Source organism: Lissotriton vulgaris, chromosome 8, assembly GCF_964263255.1.
Source record: "Lissotriton vulgaris chromosome 8, aLisVul1.2, whole genome shotgun sequence".
NCBI classification, from domain to species: Eukaryota; Metazoa; Chordata; class Amphibia; order Caudata; family Salamandridae; genus Lissotriton; species Lissotriton vulgaris.
This window is the reverse complement of record NC_141696.1, coordinates 346,731,441-346,750,976: the sequence shown is the minus strand read 5'-3', so window position 1 is coordinate 346,750,976 and position 19,536 is coordinate 346,731,441. Positions and strand designations below refer to the sequence as shown.

The 19,536-nt window shown below is 41.7% G+C and overlaps 1 protein-coding gene across 1 annotated transcript in view; it reads left to right on the top strand.

The window, feature by feature from the left end:
• The window catches only part of LOC147697032 (amine oxidase [flavin-containing] A-like), an 805,659-nt gene that overhangs the window by 744,786 nt on the left and 41,337 nt on the right, over positions 1-19,536 (top strand). The window contains exons 10-11 of the mRNA XM_086933275.1: positions 10,100-10,153; positions 14,679-14,736. Of these exons, the coding sequence (XP_086789401.1) occupies positions 10,100-10,153; positions 14,679-14,736 (112 nt within the window). The remainder of the gene's footprint in view (positions 1-10,099; positions 10,154-14,678; positions 14,737-19,536) is intronic.

Genomic DNA, 19,536 nt, shown 5'->3' with positions numbered 1-19,536 from the left:
GTTTAATCCATCATCATTATTTAGCTCAATCCACCACCCCAGTTCAGTCATGGCCATATGCAAATCAGTCTGACCATGTGCCTTATGGGAACAGTCCAGCCCGAACTGCCAAGCCATGTCTTCCCTGGACCAGAAACAAGCATCCTGGGACCGGTTTCGGGTTCACAACCCTCATCAGCCAGGCTATCTTAAATCCAGTGGCAAAGTGAGCAAGGGACCCACGTCTGGGCATACCCAACCAACTTAGGGCAAACAAAGCTATACCAAAGGGGATGATGGACTGAGCGCTTGAGCAAATCAAACACTCACCCCCAATCAACTGATCTGGGTTTAATCCATCATCATTCTTTAGCTCACTCCACCATCCCAGTTCAGACATGGCCATATGCAAATCAGTCTGACCCTGTGCCTCATTGGAACAGTCCAGCCAAAAGTGCCAAGCCATGTCTTCCCTGGACCAGAAACAAGCATCCTGGGGCCGGTTTTGGGTTCACAACCCTCATCAGCCAGGCTATCTGTTTGCCCTCAGTTGGCAGGGTATGCCCAGACGTGGGTCCCTTTCTCACTTTGCCACTAGATTCAAGATAGCCTGGCTGATGAGTGTTATGAACCCGAAACCGGTCCCAGGATGCTTGTTTCCGGTCCTGGGAAGACATGGCTTGGTAGTTCGGGCTGGACTGTTCCCATGAGGCACAGGGTCAGACTGATTTGCATATGGCCATGTCTGAACTGGGGTGGTGGAGTGAGCTAAAGAATGATGATGGACTAAACTCAGGTCAGTTGACTGGGGGTGAGTGTTTGATTTGCTCAAGTGCTCCGTCCATCATCCCCTTTGGTATCGCATGGTATGGTTGGCAGCAGGTGTTGCAGGAATTATGTCTGTAAACAGAACTATGCCTGGAAAATCAGTATGTAGGGATTGAGTCATGTACCACATTAGTACCTGTGGGCCCAAATCCTGACTAGCTCATAGTGCCCTTCTGGCCCTCCTAGCCTTCCCAGAGTAACCAGCAAGTTGGCCTCCCAGAACACAACAGGCCATCACCTTTCATTTTCTCACTCATGCATGTCCATAATAAACAAACGAAAGACACAAGGAAAGTTTACAATATTTATTGAAGCTGTAGTGCACGAACATGTAGCAACTGTGCTGCAATTAGAAAACATATGCAAATGAGCAGAGTACTTTGCATTAACAGTAAACTGTGCACAATCAAAAGACCTATCATGGCGAATAATATCTTTGCCTAAGCCTAACCTCACTTCTTGAGCACCGTGATAAATCAGAGATCTCTGGGGTAAAAGTTGGGCCCCATGCCTGGTATTAGCCATTAGCTAGTCTGTTATGAGGCCCAAAATAGGCTTAGGTAGTTACACAACCTTTTACCTACATTTGTCCTACCTTATTCTACATAGCGGTTTTTGCGCTGACCTTTTACCTAGTTTTGTGACAAATAAATGTTGTGTGGGTTTCTTCGAAAAACTAGCCTCCTTTATTATGCATAAGGATTCTTAGTATCACAGCAGGATTACCATCTTATGTATAATAATTCTGTACAAGAGTCATCACTATCGTCATCCTTGAATGACAGGCCCACAGTACCATTCTAGGTAGACCCCCCCCAGGGCACTTTTTAGGTATATAAGCACCACATCTTTACTGAGCAAACCAGAAGAGAAGCTTCCATGCTGACACGAGACGCTGAGGTCCCTGCACGCAGACACTCCAGCACGCAGTGGTCTGACATCGCTCGTGGGATGTCCAACTCGAGTCCAAGATGGGGTCCTTCATTCTCTCCCATCAGGTAATGGGGTTGGTTCTTTCCTTGGGGGGTTCTTGGCTATACACCTACATACATGCTAGGTACACTTAGTTAGGATTTGCATCTGAGGAGTACTCATGCCTACTGCCATATATCTATATGCCTATAAATACAGGGGTTTTGTCCTACGGGTCCTGGCTGGACAATTAACGTTTATGAAGAAGAAAAGGTGCCAGGGCTCGATTTTTTGAACACCAAAGCTTATTTATTCAGCTGGTGTGAACCTTCCTTTCTTTGTTTCAAGAAGGTATGCAATCGTCATTATTTAAGCATTTCTATAACATTTACACATTTCAGCAATATACAGAGGGTGAAACATCCCTTCTACTGGGGATACAATGTAAGCAACATTTCATACATTTCGAATGTTACAGTGTATTCAAATAAAAGTAAATAAAGAAAAATTCATAAACAGTTATACTTTCATTATTTCTTGAAACAGACATTAAATCATGTACACCAAAATTAGTTATGGTATGTTGGTTTTGTAATTGTATTGCCCTATACTATTATACGCCTTTTTTCGACAGCCAAATAGCCGACGCGTTTCCAAACCCTTCTTATGTTCAATAGGGTTCTTCCTCAGGGCTGGGCTGTGTACCTATGGTGTAAAATTAGGGACATTTAGTATCTCGTTTTCCTAAGTTTGTAGATTCGCTTCATATACAGGCCAAGCCTGTGGTTTTTTTTTACCTTATGTCGCGGTATCGCTGTTTTCAAAAACTGGGCATCAAGTGAGCTTGAGTATTCACCAACACCTAAACAAAGTTAAGGATTGGCGAGTATAATGAATATGTTTGACTTGCACGTTCATTGACCCATGTGGTATCTCAGTAAGGAGTGTGCTAGCACTTACTTGATTAATGTTGGTCTAGTTATTCTCTGGCTCAAAGTTTTCTTTTAAACGGAGTCTATTACGCGTTCCCCGGTGAGTTCATTCTGCATAGTTAAGAATTCAAAGTCAGTCCTACGATCGGACATTTGCTCGGGTTGTGTTAAGAATTAAAATTGCATTTGGCTTACTTGAATGGAGCGCGGCAGACGGCCCTGGTATTTCTAAGTTTCTGTTTGGTGGGCGGTTATATTTCGGTTCCTGATTCTGTAAAAAAATCAAAGCGTTGTCTACCGTTTGTTTGGCGGTCATGTCTATAGTCAGTGCTTAGATTTTAGTTGCGCGAAGCGTCCTTACCTTCGTTGAAGGGTATCTAGCTGCGCTCGGGGTTCTGGGAGGCCGCGCTGTTCTCGCTCGGTGTGCTACTTTCCAAATGAATTTTCAAACCCGGTGGAACACGGTTTCCTGTTTATATATGCTGCTAGGTATTGTGGGATTTGTAGTCATATGGTCTATTTACATGTTTCGAGTTGTGTAATGTTGAATTTGGAGGCTTGGGGGATCCTCGCCAATCCTTAACTTTGTTTAGGTGTTGGTGAATACTCAAGCTCACTTGATGCCCAGTTTTTGAAAACAGCGATACCGCGACATAAGGTAAAAAAAACCCACAGGCTTGGCCTGTATATGAAGCGAATCAACAAACTTAGGAAAACGAGATACTAAATGTCCCTAATTTTACACCATAGGTACACAGCCCAGCCCTGAGGAAGAACCCTATTGACCATAAGAAGGGTTTGGAAACGCGTCGGCTATTTGGCTGTCGAAAAAAGGCGTATAATAGTATAGGGCAATACAATTACAAAACCAACATACCATAACTAATTTTGGTGTACATGATTTAATGTCTGTTTCAAGAAATAATGAAAGTATAACTGTTTATGAATTTTTCTTTATTTACTTTTATTTGAATACACTGTAACATTCGAAATGTATGAAATGTTGCTTACATTGTATCCCCAGTAGAAGGGATGTTTCACCCTCTGTATATTGCTGAAATGTGTAAATGTTATTGAAAATGCTTAAATAATGACGATTGCATACCTTCTTGAAACAAAGAAAGGAAGGTTCACACCAGCTGAATAAATAAGCTTTGGTGTTCAAAAAATCGAGCCCTGGCACCTTTTCTTCTTCATATATCTATATGCCTTCATATATTCACTGTTTTAGCACCATGGTAGAATTCTACCTTTTATTTACTCTGTTGGTGCTTATAATCGTATACCCCTGTTTCTGTCTAATGTTTGTTGCAGCACACATATTTTATACTAGAATGATGCTGGTTCAATAACATCCTTATTGAAAATGTCCCCTCCACTTATTGTATATATATTTCTGAGAACGAGTGAGCACGAGTGACTGAGTGAAAAGTAGTACACTGTTTCCACAAACCCTGAGGGGTCAGGATTCTCACGTTTGATAGTTTCCAGAAACTATTCACTCCTTGGTAGGGCTGTGGGGCTTATAGTGGCACTCTGAGCTAGCTGGTCTACAGATCAACATATCCTTTGGGGAGTCTGGAATCAGTCTGGACACCAATCCCTTAGGTTATGTTATCTAAATGCGCAGATCCTATATAGATTCATAGGAACTACACAGCAGATCTGTATCTCAGATTGCACAAAGCTGGCATGCTCATTCTGGGGCCTTTCCTCTACTAGAAATTCTCCACTCTATTTTTTAAATGGCAAGTCTTGGCTTATATGATAAGAAATGCCATGCTAAACTGCAGCTGGGTCTCTCTTATGTCTACGTGCTAGAGTGTGTTAGTGACTAACCAAAGAGAATAACAGGGCATAATGTTGTTTGGCCTAGTACAAAATGTTCAAACTGAAACCCAGCAGAAGAGCTGAATAATGAAACATATGCAGCCTATTTCTAAAATGTTAGAGTGACACAAAAACAAACGTGTTACTTTGTAACGTCTGCAAAGCAAAAGTGGCCTACAATCAACAGTTAGTCTATCATAGGGGAGAATTGCATTGGGCCCTAAAGGGAACACCCGACACAGGCATTGTTGTTTGCACCAGAGTGCTCCTGTGATGTTTGCTGAAGCACTTTCAGCAAACATTTCTCTCTTTGAAGTCAGAATATGGCAGGCAAACTTCAGCTGGGTTGGTAGAGACATTGTCTCCTCCTTCCAAGCTGTATGGGGATCCACTTACTTGTACTCAGGTTTAGATTCTGTGATAATACAGGAGCGCAGTCAAAGTTGAATTTGGATGGTGGATTGAGGAGGAGAGATTAACACAAATTCTGTTTTATGCACTTTCTATCTCAAATGTTGAAGTGGCATCCAACACTGGTATGTGTCCTACATTTTGGTTAAGTGTGAAATTTATTTTCGCTTGGAGATGTATAGATATAGCTATGCTTCTTTAAGATCCGTATTTCATCAAATACTTGGATATTTGATGATGTCCTCAAGGGGTTCAAGATAGAGATTAAAAATGGTTTGTGCAAATATAGGCCATCAAAGAAATAGCTGTGAGTGATACACTGGGGTGGAGTATGAGTTGCTTAGTTTTACCTGCTGAGATCAGTTGGTAAGTTTGAAATTAAGCCAATTTGCCACTTTGCCACTAGTGCCATGTAATCATCTAGGATTTTGATAAGTGTATTCTTATTTACTGTAACAAAATCATTTGACTGGTCATGAAGAATAAGTAGACGAGAGTTGCCATTATCTAGACTATGTAAAGCATCCCTAAATAGTTTGCGTGTTATTGATGTATGATTTAAATTGCATTAACACACAACTTTCAGTAACCCCCATTGCACGGAAAAGTCTTCATAAACGTCCAAAACTGTACGGTCCTCAAGGTTGTCTGAGGGTTTTTTTCAGCATTAATAAAGCTTCACTTGATTGACAGTCAGGGAGTATACCTTACATGAGAGCTAGCTTTTCTCAGCATGGCACAAAATGAAATTTCATGTCTAGAGAAGTTGGGTTGGGCTCTGTGAATTGGTTAGAAAGTTTCACATTGTCAATAATCTAGATTTGATAATTTTGAGAGATTTCATTGAAATTCCACTTTATTGGGGGAATAAGCTGATTGTTAGTTAGACGGAGAAATAAAACTGATTGGATTGATTTTTTTAATGCACAAAATCCTCTCATGAGGTTGTGAGTCATTATGATGGAAGGTGGAGTCTCCTTCAGGCATGGGTTCGAACGACGCCTGAAGAAGACTCCGCGCATCGATTTCAAGATGTGCTAAGGTGGAAACTTCAACTCAAATACCAAATAGTTTCCTTATTTAACCGCAAACAGCGACTGGAACAGTGTGCCTTATGAATTGGAAACCATAAATACAAGTGCTCTTGTTTCACAACATTTGTCCACAGACAAGACATCAGAAGTCAATCAGATTTATTTCATATATGGTCCTGAGGAGAATCCCACCACTCTTGAGGATTCGAAACGCGTCGACCTTTTTTTCTGCTTTTCATTTAGGCCAATCATTTGAAAACTGACTATATGTACAAAATGTATGATGGCTTAATGAGTTATACAGTTTTTGAATAAGAAATATGTTAAACAATCCTGTTGTTTTTCATGCCCTCCCCTAAAAACAAAAAATAGTACAGGGTCATCTGTTTTTTACACGATCTCTTTACTGTTCTTTTCTTCTTTACATTTTTCATTCAGGTATGTATGCGATGTATGAAACGTTGTATGAAATCGATGAATGAATTGTTAGTTTAATGGATGGATGCTATTTTCTTTATATCTGCACTTTGCCTTCACTTTCTTGTAAATATATCCACACATAGTTTTTAGTATTAGGAGCTCTCCCCCCGTTGTCCTATGTAAAAATGAAGTTGTTTTGACTCAAAGAAATTGGTCAAACACTAAAAGCCTGTCTTTTTGATAATAAGAGAATTCATCCCAATTAATGGTAAAACAAAAGAAAAAAATATTTTTGAGATAAAACTCTGGACTGTACGAGTGGTCTATAGAGATGAGAGATTGGTTGCTCATCTTAGAATAGATTGGAAGAAGTTGAGCAGTATTGGCATTTGTTTTGTTGATCATATAGCTGGCGTAGCCTTACTGCGCTCAAGCCAAACCCTTGTTGTTGTCTACAAAATATTAAGAGTCATTGGTTGGTCTCTGGATTGTCACCTGAGAATGTTGGAATATGCCACTTGTAGTGTATTGTGATTTGGAGGGGATAGTAGGAGAGAACAACGTAATGGCATTAGATAAATTAAGATTATAGATATATTATCAGAGTCATCTCACAGCGCTACAGGTGAGTTGTGATTCCAGCTTAAATTGGGAACTGACCAATGTAGAATCGGCCACTGGCTTGAAACACACAAAAGGGTGTTGAGGAATTCAGTACTCAAACTGTTCAATTTGATATGCAAACTGATTCAATGTAATCTTTTGCACTAAGATTATTTGTACACTAAATGCATTGTTGGGATGGCTCATGGGATGAAGGCTACACTTTCCAGATGAAATATAAATGCAGCAAAATGTTGCAATTTTATCTGAAAATGCGCGTTGACAACTAATTACTGGAAGGGCATGGTTCCAACATTCAATTAACTTACTTGGAAGGCTATTATTTGTCGAGTCAAGTTACAATTGCTAGGGCTGCTTTCCTGGTCAAAGACCTATAGAGCAAGCAGTGGGTTGTAGTGCTGATCTGATGTATGTCTTTTCCAAAAGACAGCATGGTATGTCTTCAAAGTTGCCTATGTTTACAGTCCTGGAGAAATGGTTGAGGGTATCTGCTGAAATGGAATGATGGAAAATGAGATAAGCACTAAACTGACTCACATTAATGGTAGACAGGTGACAAGTATTGCATAGGATGTCGTTGTATTGGCTATGGCCAGCAAATCTGATGCTATGCCACTTTTGTCAGAGGGCACTGATGTGTCCTCTTGAACTCGAAAGGCTGATTTTTGTGGAAGTGAGACAAAGTTGGGTAATAGCACTGGGTCTTCATTCCTAGACTCTCATGTGGACCTCTCTGAGGAAATAGGCATCACATAATTAGTAGCCCATTAAGCGATGTTCCCTAATGAAGTCCCAATGTGCCAGCTGTAATACTACTAACAGACACATAGGGCCTAAGTACGATGTCGGGCGGACTTAAGTTCGCCCAACACCGTCTCGGTCTTGAGACCGACAGACCTCTGGTCGGCAGTCCTGACTGCCGAATTAGGATGGGACCTAACAGTTGCATTCCTACATTTCCCTTTGGGAGCGTGCATTACGGCCTTAAACCGACCATAATACATACTCCTATAGGTAAATGGGAGGTGCTGTTCATCCCTGCACCCTGTGGCAGGCACCTCAAGGTGCCTGCCACAGGATGCAAGGATCAACAGGGGGCCCCAAAACACCCTTTCTCACATGGCTTCCCTGTCAGAAGGCCAGCATGGAAACTATGCCTGAAACCATGCATCACAATCCCAAGGGCGGGAATGCCTGCCCTTTGGGATTACAAGCCGTATCCGACTGGCCGACGGGCTCAAGGAGTCAGTCGGAAGCCAGTCGGAATGACCGGGCAGTTTAGTTTCCAACCGCCAGCATTGTAATGAAGCAGTCGGAAAGTAAACCGAGGGGCCGACTATGATGCATCCCAGAAGGCTAGCCATTCCGGAACACATCCTAATCGGCCCCCATAATGTAGACTCGGTAGGGAAATGTTGAGATGGTAATTTTATAATCAGGTTATTGTGCTGTCTTGGGGAACTCTTGTTAGGTACAGCTGATATTATGTTTTCATGCGTAATTTGTATTCCGATAACTGTTTGGTGAAATAAGTAGCACTTGTACATGTCTCAGAACAAACTGGTTGTGTGAACTTGCTGATTCTCTATTATGTACAACAACAAAGATCCATAAAAAAAATGTTGAGGTATTTAACAGTTTAGGATATCTATGAAGAATGGCTGCGAGAGTGTTAAGTTTGATGCCTGTTTTTGACCAGACATCATCCTTCTTTTAACAGGCAAAGTAAAATATCTAGAGCAGCAAGGATATTCAACTTGAAGAGCAAAATGTAAGCTTAAGTGAGTGTGTAGCTTAGAAAAACACCCTTGTTTCTTATTAAGGCCAAGCTATTTCTAGAGCTTGTTATTACTTTGCACATGTCACCCTGGTGTTGAGAAGAAACTGCTGGGAGTAAGGCATGCACAAGCTAGAGGGAAATAACCATGTTTAGAGTTTCTTTCAGAAAGTATATGGGTAGAATTCAGGTGAAAGATCAAGGACGGTAGTGTTTAAATGCTAAAAGGACAAAGAATCGACCCCTGATTTTAACGCTTTTTACTCTGAGGATATGAAGAAGGGTAGCAGATACTGAATGTGGTGATATGGAGGAAGTAAGGCAGCTGAATGAAGAATGAAGATAAAATGGTTCAACATTGTGGATTGCTCAAAAGCATAAGGCCCTGTCAATGATTGTGGCTGTTGCTTGAGTAGAGTTTCACCAAACTCAACCAACAACCCAATTTCTCACATGGCCAAAAAAACGAGTCATGCACAGACTTGCCAGCCCAGCCCGTCGGCCACTGCCTGATTGCCCTGTAGGCCATTTCGACCCTAGTTTTAGCTCTAGAAACACATAGCTGTCCAGGCAGATGTGGATTTCCAGTGTCACTGAACTCAGTTCTGTAAAGCTGGGTCTTTTTAGCTCGGTGAACTACAACATTACGTCATGGTCGCAGATTCAAATACCAGTGCGTCCACCCAGCCTTGTGTCGGTAAAATAAGTACCTTTGAGTTTGGTAACAAGAGACATCTGCTATTTAGCGCCAATATACCCCAATGGATGAGATTTACAAATAACCATGATAATTTTACTAAGAATCGAATTATAGACGACTAATCCCACTGAGCAGTTACACTGAGATAGTCTTTACAACACATGCAATATCTCTGACTGCAGAGGCTGCATTTTCCTTTTCACTTTTTCTTTTCCTTGTCATAACCAAATTCTAATTCCAAACTTGTTTTAGATAACGTTCATAAAACTAGTCTGTCACGCTATCATATATATATAAACAGGCATAGCTTATGTTAGATTGTGTATCTTGATAAAAATTCCCACATGGGCTTCCTTAGACCTACAGTAGGGGCAGTTTAGGGAGTACCCCTTCAGCAGGTCTGTCTACCACCAGATCGGTGTCTGTTTTAACTTGAGTATAAAATCCACAAAAAAGTGCCACTACAGTATACTTCCATGAATCCCTGTCCTGTTAACGCGTTAATATCTAACCCGATTTGCAGTTTGTGTAATATTGCATTCTGAAACACTCACTCTTTATAATTAGCCAAATGTACCAATATATCATTTGTATTCGTTAGGTTTGAAAACAGCACACCAGATTCTTTTAAAATGTTATCTATTTTCTATAGTTTTATTCTGGCCAAGAAGGCTGTGAAATTGGCAAGCCTTAGCAAAGAAGAAAGGTAAGAATTTTAAGCATTTTTCATTTTACCATTCATTGTAAACACAGAATGTAACTTGTGTAATGTTTTACCAAGGGTAACATGAAGCTCTCTGTTACAGTTGAATGAAGATACGTAGTCCAGTAATGTATATTACGATCACAGCTTTATTTTTCAGATAGGATCCAAGTTATGTCTAATGCTATGCCCCACTAGGAGCAGCCTCCTTGCCGCTCAGCCCTTCCACACCAACTGATTCCTTCTTCCACTCAAACACACTATCGACATTCTGATGACATCAAATAGACTGAGCAGCAAAGCAAAGGGAAAGAACAGATAGGATGCATCAATCACTTACTAGATTATAACACATTCCTCCCTCATCAGAATTGTAAAAACACAAGCATTCAAGACCATTGCACATACATGCAATATGACTAGTTACATATAAAATGTGCGGAGGTGGAAATACACACATACAAAAAGTCAACGAGCTTCAAGAATAACACAAAGCATCAAGACATAACACTCTAAGGATAATTTTGCAACCACTAACCACAGGGTGATACAAATACCTCAACCAAAAACAAGAGTAAATCCAGAGAAGCTAAAAATAATTCTCTTCTTCCCAAACAAGGGTGAATCCAGAGAAGCTAAAGAGCATTCTCATCTTTCACAAACAAGGGTAAATCCAGAGAAGCTAAAAGGAAGGAATCCTCTCATGTGCACACCCGTAATGCACAGTCCAAACACCTCACACGAGCTAACAACCAATTCAGAGAGTGAAACGAAAACATGCAATTCAGAGAAGCTTCAAAAGTAGGAGTCTTCTCATGTGCGCACCTGTAATGCACAGTCCAACACCTCACATGACGTAACAACCAATTCAGAGGGTAAAACCAAAACAGGCAAGTTAGAGAAGCTTCAAAAGTAGGAGTCTTCTCATGTGCGCACCCGTAACGCACAGTCCAACAACTCTCACGAGGTAACAGCCAATAAGAGGGGCATACACTAATATGACCAGGGACACTATACTCTACCTCCCACTTTTCGTACAGATGAAAGAAAAAAAACACTACACTCTCTCACCCCCTCTCAAACAAATTCAGGATAAGGAATGACACAATAAAAGCATTTGAGCACATACAACAACATTATGAAAAATGCACTGTCCCAAGAAAACAATTAGTTAAAATAAAGAAAGTAGTCACTGTGGTCAGTAAAGCAAGCATGCTGGGCTTGAAGAACATGTAAAAGTATATCGCAATGAAACAGTACCTTGCTGGAAGATTATAAACAAGAAAAACAACAATTTCCTTTCCATTTGCCTGGAACACCAAACTGAAGTGAAGCAGAACAGGTGTGCCTGTCACCGAAGAGTGTAGGCACAAGCGATGAAAAAGTTGCAAAGACGATCCAGACACAGGTTGACGAGGAATGAGTTCCTAGAAAAGCAGGCAGCGCAGCAGGTAAATTTAATGTAGAGGATGTCAAACAAAGTTCAGTAGAATAACCACTCATGGCCAGTGAAGTAACAGAGTGTCTCTATACTGAAGGAAGAACACTCTATGATATTGACGAATTTGAATCAGGAGAACGAGAGGAGACACAACGGAGGGCAGCAAGTAAGGAAACAGTATGCCTAGCGCTGTAGGGAAACATTGCTACCTATTGAGACACCCAGCACATGATACCATCTGCATGACCTACACATGGTCATCCCTAAATACCTACGAAACAAAATCAGCATCTCTTAAAGAAGTAGAGCCTCTATAAACAAATCATTTTTGAACAAATATTCCAGTTTGAAGCAATCCTTTTCTGGGAATTCTCCCAGTATTCCAAATTCTCTGTGCAAATTTAAACCTCACAGCCTCCCCGAAGGAATTCAGCAAAGGTCGAATATAGCACCTACTGGCTAAAGACAACATTCAAAGGCAGGATTCAAGAGTACAAACTCATTTCATGTTGTGTGGAACTAGCTTACAAAGTAGATTAAATAAAAAATGAACAGCATTCTATAAAGGGCACAAACAAATCATGAGTCAAGGGAAGGCATTCTTTTTACAAAAGATATTGTGATAGGGGCAGTGAAAGGTTTGTTTTCAGCCATGTGTGCAGTTTACACCTGAAAAAATGTTATAGTTAGTTTAACTCTGCAAATGCATTTTGTGGATTTATATTTTTATTCCAAATTGATCGCCTACACATTTGTTCTTTAATTGTTCGAACTGCAACCACAACCATGTATCCTTGTGGAATATTATGAGTGGCATCGTTTCTGAGATAGCGCCCATATTGTAAGATGTTCTTCGGTCTGATCAGTGCCTCATTTCTGACATTTGTTTCTAATAAAAGAGGTTCCAAAAGCAATGCAACTAGTTAAAGCCCATGTCAGCTGCATGTGATGTGATCAAAAATCTAATGGCTTGCCCTCAAGAAGGCCAGACGAGCATACCTCCAACAGGCTGAAACAGATCGGTTGACAAATACCTCACTGTTCTCTAGATCGCTGGACTGAATGAGATCTCCTCAGTTCCTGTGTTTTGTACTCTGGAATGTATCTTGAGAAGTCATAATGTAAACATGTACACAGCAAGTCTGTTATCCTTTTGCTAACCCTTGTTGAGCCTTCAAGCACATGTTTACTAATAACAAATTTGAATTTGACGTTTCTTAGTATTATATTGTGAATAATAGAATCCTCTCACAAAGTATCATGGAGGTAATGTCAGAATAAAATTCTGTTCAATGTATTTTTGCTGGGCTGTACAGCTGCACTCAGACTTTTTTACTTAAGCCTTTGATCTCATCTCTTTAGTTGCTCTTGAGGTATATAAATGACAACGAATTGTCTTCCTTACAGTGTTGCGAACAAAAAATAATACATTTTTATATGTGAAAGTCATATTCTACATTTTAGAGAACTGTATCTCAGCATTCAATTTGTCACAAAAGGTTACCACAGATTGTCAGTGTTTTGATTCTCAATATCTTTTCCAAGCTTTTCTATGTAGTGCGCCTTTGGGTGGCCCCCTAAACAGTTAAAACTGCACGCTTAATAACACTATTGATTAACAGCCTCAATTGGAAGAGATTGAGAATGTGACTCCTGACACGGGAAAGCAAAGTCCCACACCACGCTGCTCCCACCATAACCAATACTTTTAGAGGCTGGTTGTCTGTGATCTACCATCCAGAATATTCTTTCACCAGAACTAGTGCTGACAGAAATGATAGACTATGAGTTGCTCAATTAAGGGTCATCTTTCCGACATCATTTTTGATGGTGCCCCTGACTATTATTGAACCAATGGCAGTGCTGAAAAGAAAAAATCTTTAAACATGGCTCCCACATTCTAGAAGATATCTCCCAGTTATCAGAAACATTTGTTATGTGTGCCCTGGAAATGAGGCTTTGTGAGTTCATCTCTGGGAACAACATGCAATGTTGGAAGCTCAGCCATCGCTGCATTTTATGGCAGATCTATCGCAACAGATGTATCTCAGAAGCGGGGTATGCCATGCATGTGGGAGCAATTTTGGGGAAAAAAGCTTCTGCAATTAAGGACATCTTTACATTTGGCAGCCTAGCACCCACTGGTTTGGTAGAGGTTCTCCCTATGTAATAATATTGCTTTGTAACCAAGGGCCAGATGCACAACCCTTTCATTTAGCACCTCGCAATTTGCGACACATTGCGAGGCGCAAATTGCGAGGGGCTAAATGAAATGTACAACAATGTGTTTACACTGTTTTGCGATTCCCAATGGAGTTGAAATTGCGAGGATCATTAATATTAATGAGCCTCTCGCAATTTGCGAGCCCATTGTGAATGCCAGCCCTCCCAGGGATGGTGGCCTGCTGGGCTCAGCAGACCATCATGTTTGGTACTGCTTTTTAATAAAGCAGATTTTATTTTTTAAATGCGGCCTGTTTTCCTTAAAGGAAAATGGGATGCGTATAAAAAAATTCAAAAGAAAACACCTTTGTTTCATTTTTTAATGGCAGGCAGTGGTCCTTAGGACCACTGCCTGCCCATAACAAATTATTTCACATGCATTTGCAAAGGGGAAGGAGTTCCCTGGCGACCCCTTCCCATTTGCAAATTCATTTCCACCTACTTGAAGTAGGTGGTAATTGCGATTGCTTTGCGACCACAATTGTGGTTGCAAAACATTAGTACATTGTTTTGAGACTCGCTGTTTGGAAGGGAACGCCCTTTCAAAATAGGGAGTCGCAAAACCTATCTAGCGAGTCGGAAAGACATAGCGACTCGCTAAATAGGCTATGTACATGGCCCAATATGTTTTTGCATGCACAAATGGGTTCGCAAACTTGATGCGCATGCAAAAACTGATGGTACATCTGGCCCCAAGTCACCAAATTTGAAAAAAAAGGAGGTTATGAATTTTTCAGTAGAAGTAACTACTACAGAGCTAATGATGTAATTCAGTAATTATGAACTCTTGCATTTTTCACATCTTTGACACCTGTTTATGCCAAATCAATTTGTAATGCTTCTAAATGCGTTCTGTTCACTTAGGAAGAGAAGAATATGTGAGCTGTACGCCAAAGTCCTGGGCTCAGAGGAAGCCTTACATGTAAGTAATGATGCTGCTGTCTGGTTGCGTTGGAGATCCTTTGATCTATCTGTATAAGCTATTCTGTCAAAGTTGTATAGAAGAGTATATGAGTTAGACAGTGCTTCAAATCTTTTCATCCTAATGTTGGAAGTTGCAGAGTTTAGTGTATATTAAAATATTGGGGCAAAGACAGACAGCATTATTGCCTGTTCAATCTAACACTGCCTATAGGATCCAAAACGCCTGCTCCATAAAATGAGTATCCATGCAGTCAGGCGTTAAACGTTGCTGCATTCTATGGACTGGCCTTTACATATTGCCCCAAAACTCTACACCAATGTGATAGCATGCCTATAACCACCAGCAGTCTGGTAGTACCAGAATGGGCTGAGAGATGCCCTAGGCTTTTGTGCCCTACTGGTTGCTGACTTCAGATGCCAAATCAGCAAAATGAAGCTGGAAACCCTAGAATGAAAACAGACCTTCCAACTCACACAGTGCCACCGTGTGCCACGTGATTTCAACTCCCTTTACACAATGAGGAGCCAAAATCACACAGTGGCAACTGAAAACAATCTGAAAACCATTGTAAACATTATATTTCCAGATTTCAGAAGCAGTAAGCTGCCGATGTCCATAAAAAGGTGCGAAAACACCCCAGGACATTGTCGACAGACTTGATGACCCTTTTTTGTTTGTTTTGTTTTTTGGGGAGTGGTTGTGGAGGTTGGTGAGGGGCAGAGTGCCTCTTAGGTAGCTCTCGACATGAGACCTCGCCCCCCTCCTCACATGAGGAAATTAATTTGTAAGTTGGCAGGTATGTGAACACCACTCAAAAAAGAACAATGTTTAAGCTAATTTACAATTTTAAAGTATGCATACATTCGTTAGCATGATGGGGGATAAGAGGGTTCCTTATATCCATGTGACAAGGAACACTAAGATCTCCTTTGTGTGTGGCATCATACTGCACACATCCACCAGGTGAAGACCGTTTCATTTGGTGGTCCAGGGGAGCACGGTGCAAAAGGCCCACCTGGATGACAAGAGGTTTCATTTTGCTGTTTGTCTCTGCAGCGACAGTCCAAAATGTTGCTATCCTTGGTGTCTTTTATTTGTTCTGTAAGACTGTCCAAGAATCACCATGTCTCTATGCCCCTTTCTTCGTTGTGGCAACAGTAGTGATTAACAGTACCTCTTCTCTAGTGCTAGATGGACTTACTCCCTCTGAGACCTCAATCCTGTTTCCATTGTAATAAACAAGTGTGTGTTTTTACCTGATATACCTAACCCAATGAAAAGAGTATTGAATAGAGTTCAGTTCGAGATCGAGGAAAATCAATAAACTTCCTACTGTTGTCATTTCCTCTTTCCTCAATTGCATTTCCTTTTAGTCAGCACCTTATTTTGTTACCCATTCTCGCCACCCTTTTCTCTGCACCAACAGAGAATTTGTGTTGGTAAGCTGGTGTTTGGATGGCAGAACTAGGTAAATGAAGAGATAAGTGCAGGGAATAGGTTGAGGATAACCAATGAGAGAATTTTAATTTGTGCTGAGCATGGAGGAAGGAGAGGTGGAATGTGGCATCTAGCTACATAAAAAGTAAGGGGTTTGAAACAAAGAACAAATTATAGGTAGGAAGAGAAACGCCAAAAATAATTGTGCAACAGGAGTTTTGAGGGAGAGTCCAGGGGCACTAGCAGAGTCGTAGAAGGGTAGATGGGGCATGGAAGAGAAATTAGGGCCTGCCAATTAGGCACATTCCTTTTTGTCTTGAAAACCTATTTAGCATATTTAAATCCATTTGTACAAATTTACTTTCTAGTCAATTTACATGTAATGGCACTGTTGTATGGCTGCTTAGGACAATCTCCTACTGCTCCTCGAGCAAAAGACCTGTCCATGTGCGAAAGTCAATACTCAGACGCAACTCAGAAGCAGAAATCGAATGGATGTGGAAAATTGGGATTGGCGAACTGCAGCAGACCGTCCAGCAGAGACTAACTTCGGGGGACACGGCGGCAGGGAGGGGGGCCTCATTGCTGCCACTAGGTGGAGGCCAAGAGTCCGCAGCATTCAGATTTTCTCCCTGGGCGACGCAGGCAGAGGCAGGGGAGAGGTAGGAGGTGGCAACGGGAAGCAAGAGGCATGCAGGTTAGCACAGAAACTGGAGTGGAGCTGTGCAAGACTCCGCTAGGGTGTCTGTGTACTTGAGAGGAGTACAAGAGCTAAAAGCCAGGTCTTGGTGTGGCTTGTAGCTCAGCTCCTCCATGTGGGGAAACTGCTAGGACCATCCATCTTCCGTCACCTCCATAAGACTCTCCTGTGTGAGCCCACATCTGATCTCGCCCCCGGACCTGGGTGCCTGATTGTTGAGCCCAGTTGCCGGGCTCTCAACAAGCTATCCATGGGTACCTTCGGCACCAAGTGTACATTCTTTTGCTGCCACCAAGTCAGAATGCCCATAAGAATGGGATTATGGTAACTAGAACCTCCTTCCCTGAACTTTTACACTCCCCCTGCAATGCAGGACATACCCAGACACAGGACAGACATAGACCTTCGGCGTTATCTGTCCTCTACCTAAATACTCGCCCCATGGTCAAACATAAATTGAACATATTTCTCCTACTAGATTCTGAGCGTCCTGGCTCTCACAGGAATCCTCCCCTCTTCTCCGCACTTCCTAATGATTACTACATCCTCCAAGGTAACCCCCCTCAGGGAAAAGTTGGTGGCGGAGTAGCCTCTATCATAGGCCAGGCCCTAAATTCATTGCACTAACCCCGCTAGGTCTACTGTCAGTAGACAATCTTGTAATCAAACTGAAATCAGACTCGAACCCGCTAATCTGTGTATTGCTCTACAGGCCCCCTCAGAGAGTGCCTCAGTTTCCCCACTACTCTGGGCGAACAGGTAGCCCATCTAGTAACTAACTATGCTAAAATCCTGATGATCTGCGATTTTAACTATTGGGCAAATGACACATTGGGTGGATCCCAATCCCCTGAAATAAATGACCTACTTACAGGGTTACATTTTAATCAGCAGCTGACCTCTGCCACACACTTTAAAGGGCACACACTCGATAAGGTATGGACTGCAAACCCAGTCATGGCCACACCTGGTTATATGTTGTTACAACAAATTCTGTTGCAACGCATGCCTTTACCGCGCATGCGTTACAACAGAATTATTTTTTTACGCATTACCTTTACCACAAATATTCCTTAACCACGCACAGATTAACAACGTTTTTCGTTGTCAATTTAGCATGGTAAAGGCATACTCTTGGGAAAGGTTATACCCCTCCCCTGCACCCTTAAGTGTCCCCCAGCCCCCAAACCTTCGTCTATTTACCCCTGCCCTTAACCCTCAATCTTTTTTTATTTTTTTATTTTTTAATTCTCCTTACCTCTTCACATCGTTGTTTCTTCGCCTTGATCTTCCTTGATGACGTTCTGCGTCGTAAAGAGGAAGCGGACGTTTCTTTTTGTTTCCTCTTTAACGACGCTGATTGTCTCCATTTTGCTTCGTAATTTCATTTTTTGGGGGAGGGAGACCCCCAACCCCCCTTTTTATTTTCCCTCTTTTTTTTGATTGGGTAGGCCCCCGATGCCCTTTTATTTATTTTTTGCCTTTACCACACATGCCTTTACTACGCATCTCGTAGTAAAGGTATGCGTGGTAAAGGCTTCCGTGGTAACCACGCATGCGTTCTAATGCATGCGTGGTAAAGCCTTTCGTGGAAATGGCCACGTTGTAGTGGCCGTTTCCCCCACACCTTCGGTCTCTCCGTACACATGGTCTGATCATTATCTAATAAAATTGACCATTAATAACATCACTACGGCCAAAACCCCCACTATGGTAGGGGGGGTGGCAAGGAGTTTGAATGACATTAATAAAAATCTTTTTCTTACTAGACTGGCCAAGACAGTCCTGTCCAATTATTCATCTATCAACCTCAGCGAGGAAATTCTTACAGCTTGATTATTAACAGCTAGTAACAAACACGCACCCCTTAGGAAAATAAACCTAGCCCGGCACTACGAAAAGCAGAAATGATTCTCCTCTGACCTAAAGGCTCAAACATTAGCCCTTCAGCAATTTGAAAGGAAGTGGAGACGCAATTACTCGCTTGAGGAAAAATAGATCTATCTAGCTACATGAAAGACTACAAAAAAGCTATCTTGACTCTCAAGGCACCTATTTCTCTTCGAAAATTCTGACCTACACCAAAAAAATCTAAGGAATTTTTTTCGATCGTTAACGAACTGTCCAAACCTGACAGAGTTACTAGAAAACCCACGCCATCTCAAGCACAATGCAACGCCTTGAATACTTTCTTCATTGATAAAATTACTACAATCAAGGCTAGCATCCCTACATGCCCAACTCCTGAGGCATGTCTCACAACGCCGAAAAACCTTTGTACTTTCGAACAATTCCATACAATAAGTAACCAGGTATTCCTGGACTTATTGCCCAAGGTAAAATCTGGATCACCCAAGGACTGCCCTCCGCCCAACATCTTAAAGGAAGCTTTTACTGCTTTCCCCGGACTGGCCCTCTCCCTTCTCAATGAGTCACTGTCCCAGGGCTATGTCCCCGGGGCCTTCAGGGAGGCAACTGTCGTCCCCCTCCTGAAGAAACCAGGGGCTGATTCCCAAACCCTGACAAACTTTTGCCCGATCTCCTTGCTTCCATACCTGGCCAAGGTATTGGAAGCTCACGTGGTAAATGTGTCTCTGCTTTCATTGAACAGTCTGAATATCTTGACTCCCATTATGCAGGGTTTCACCCAGCACACTCAA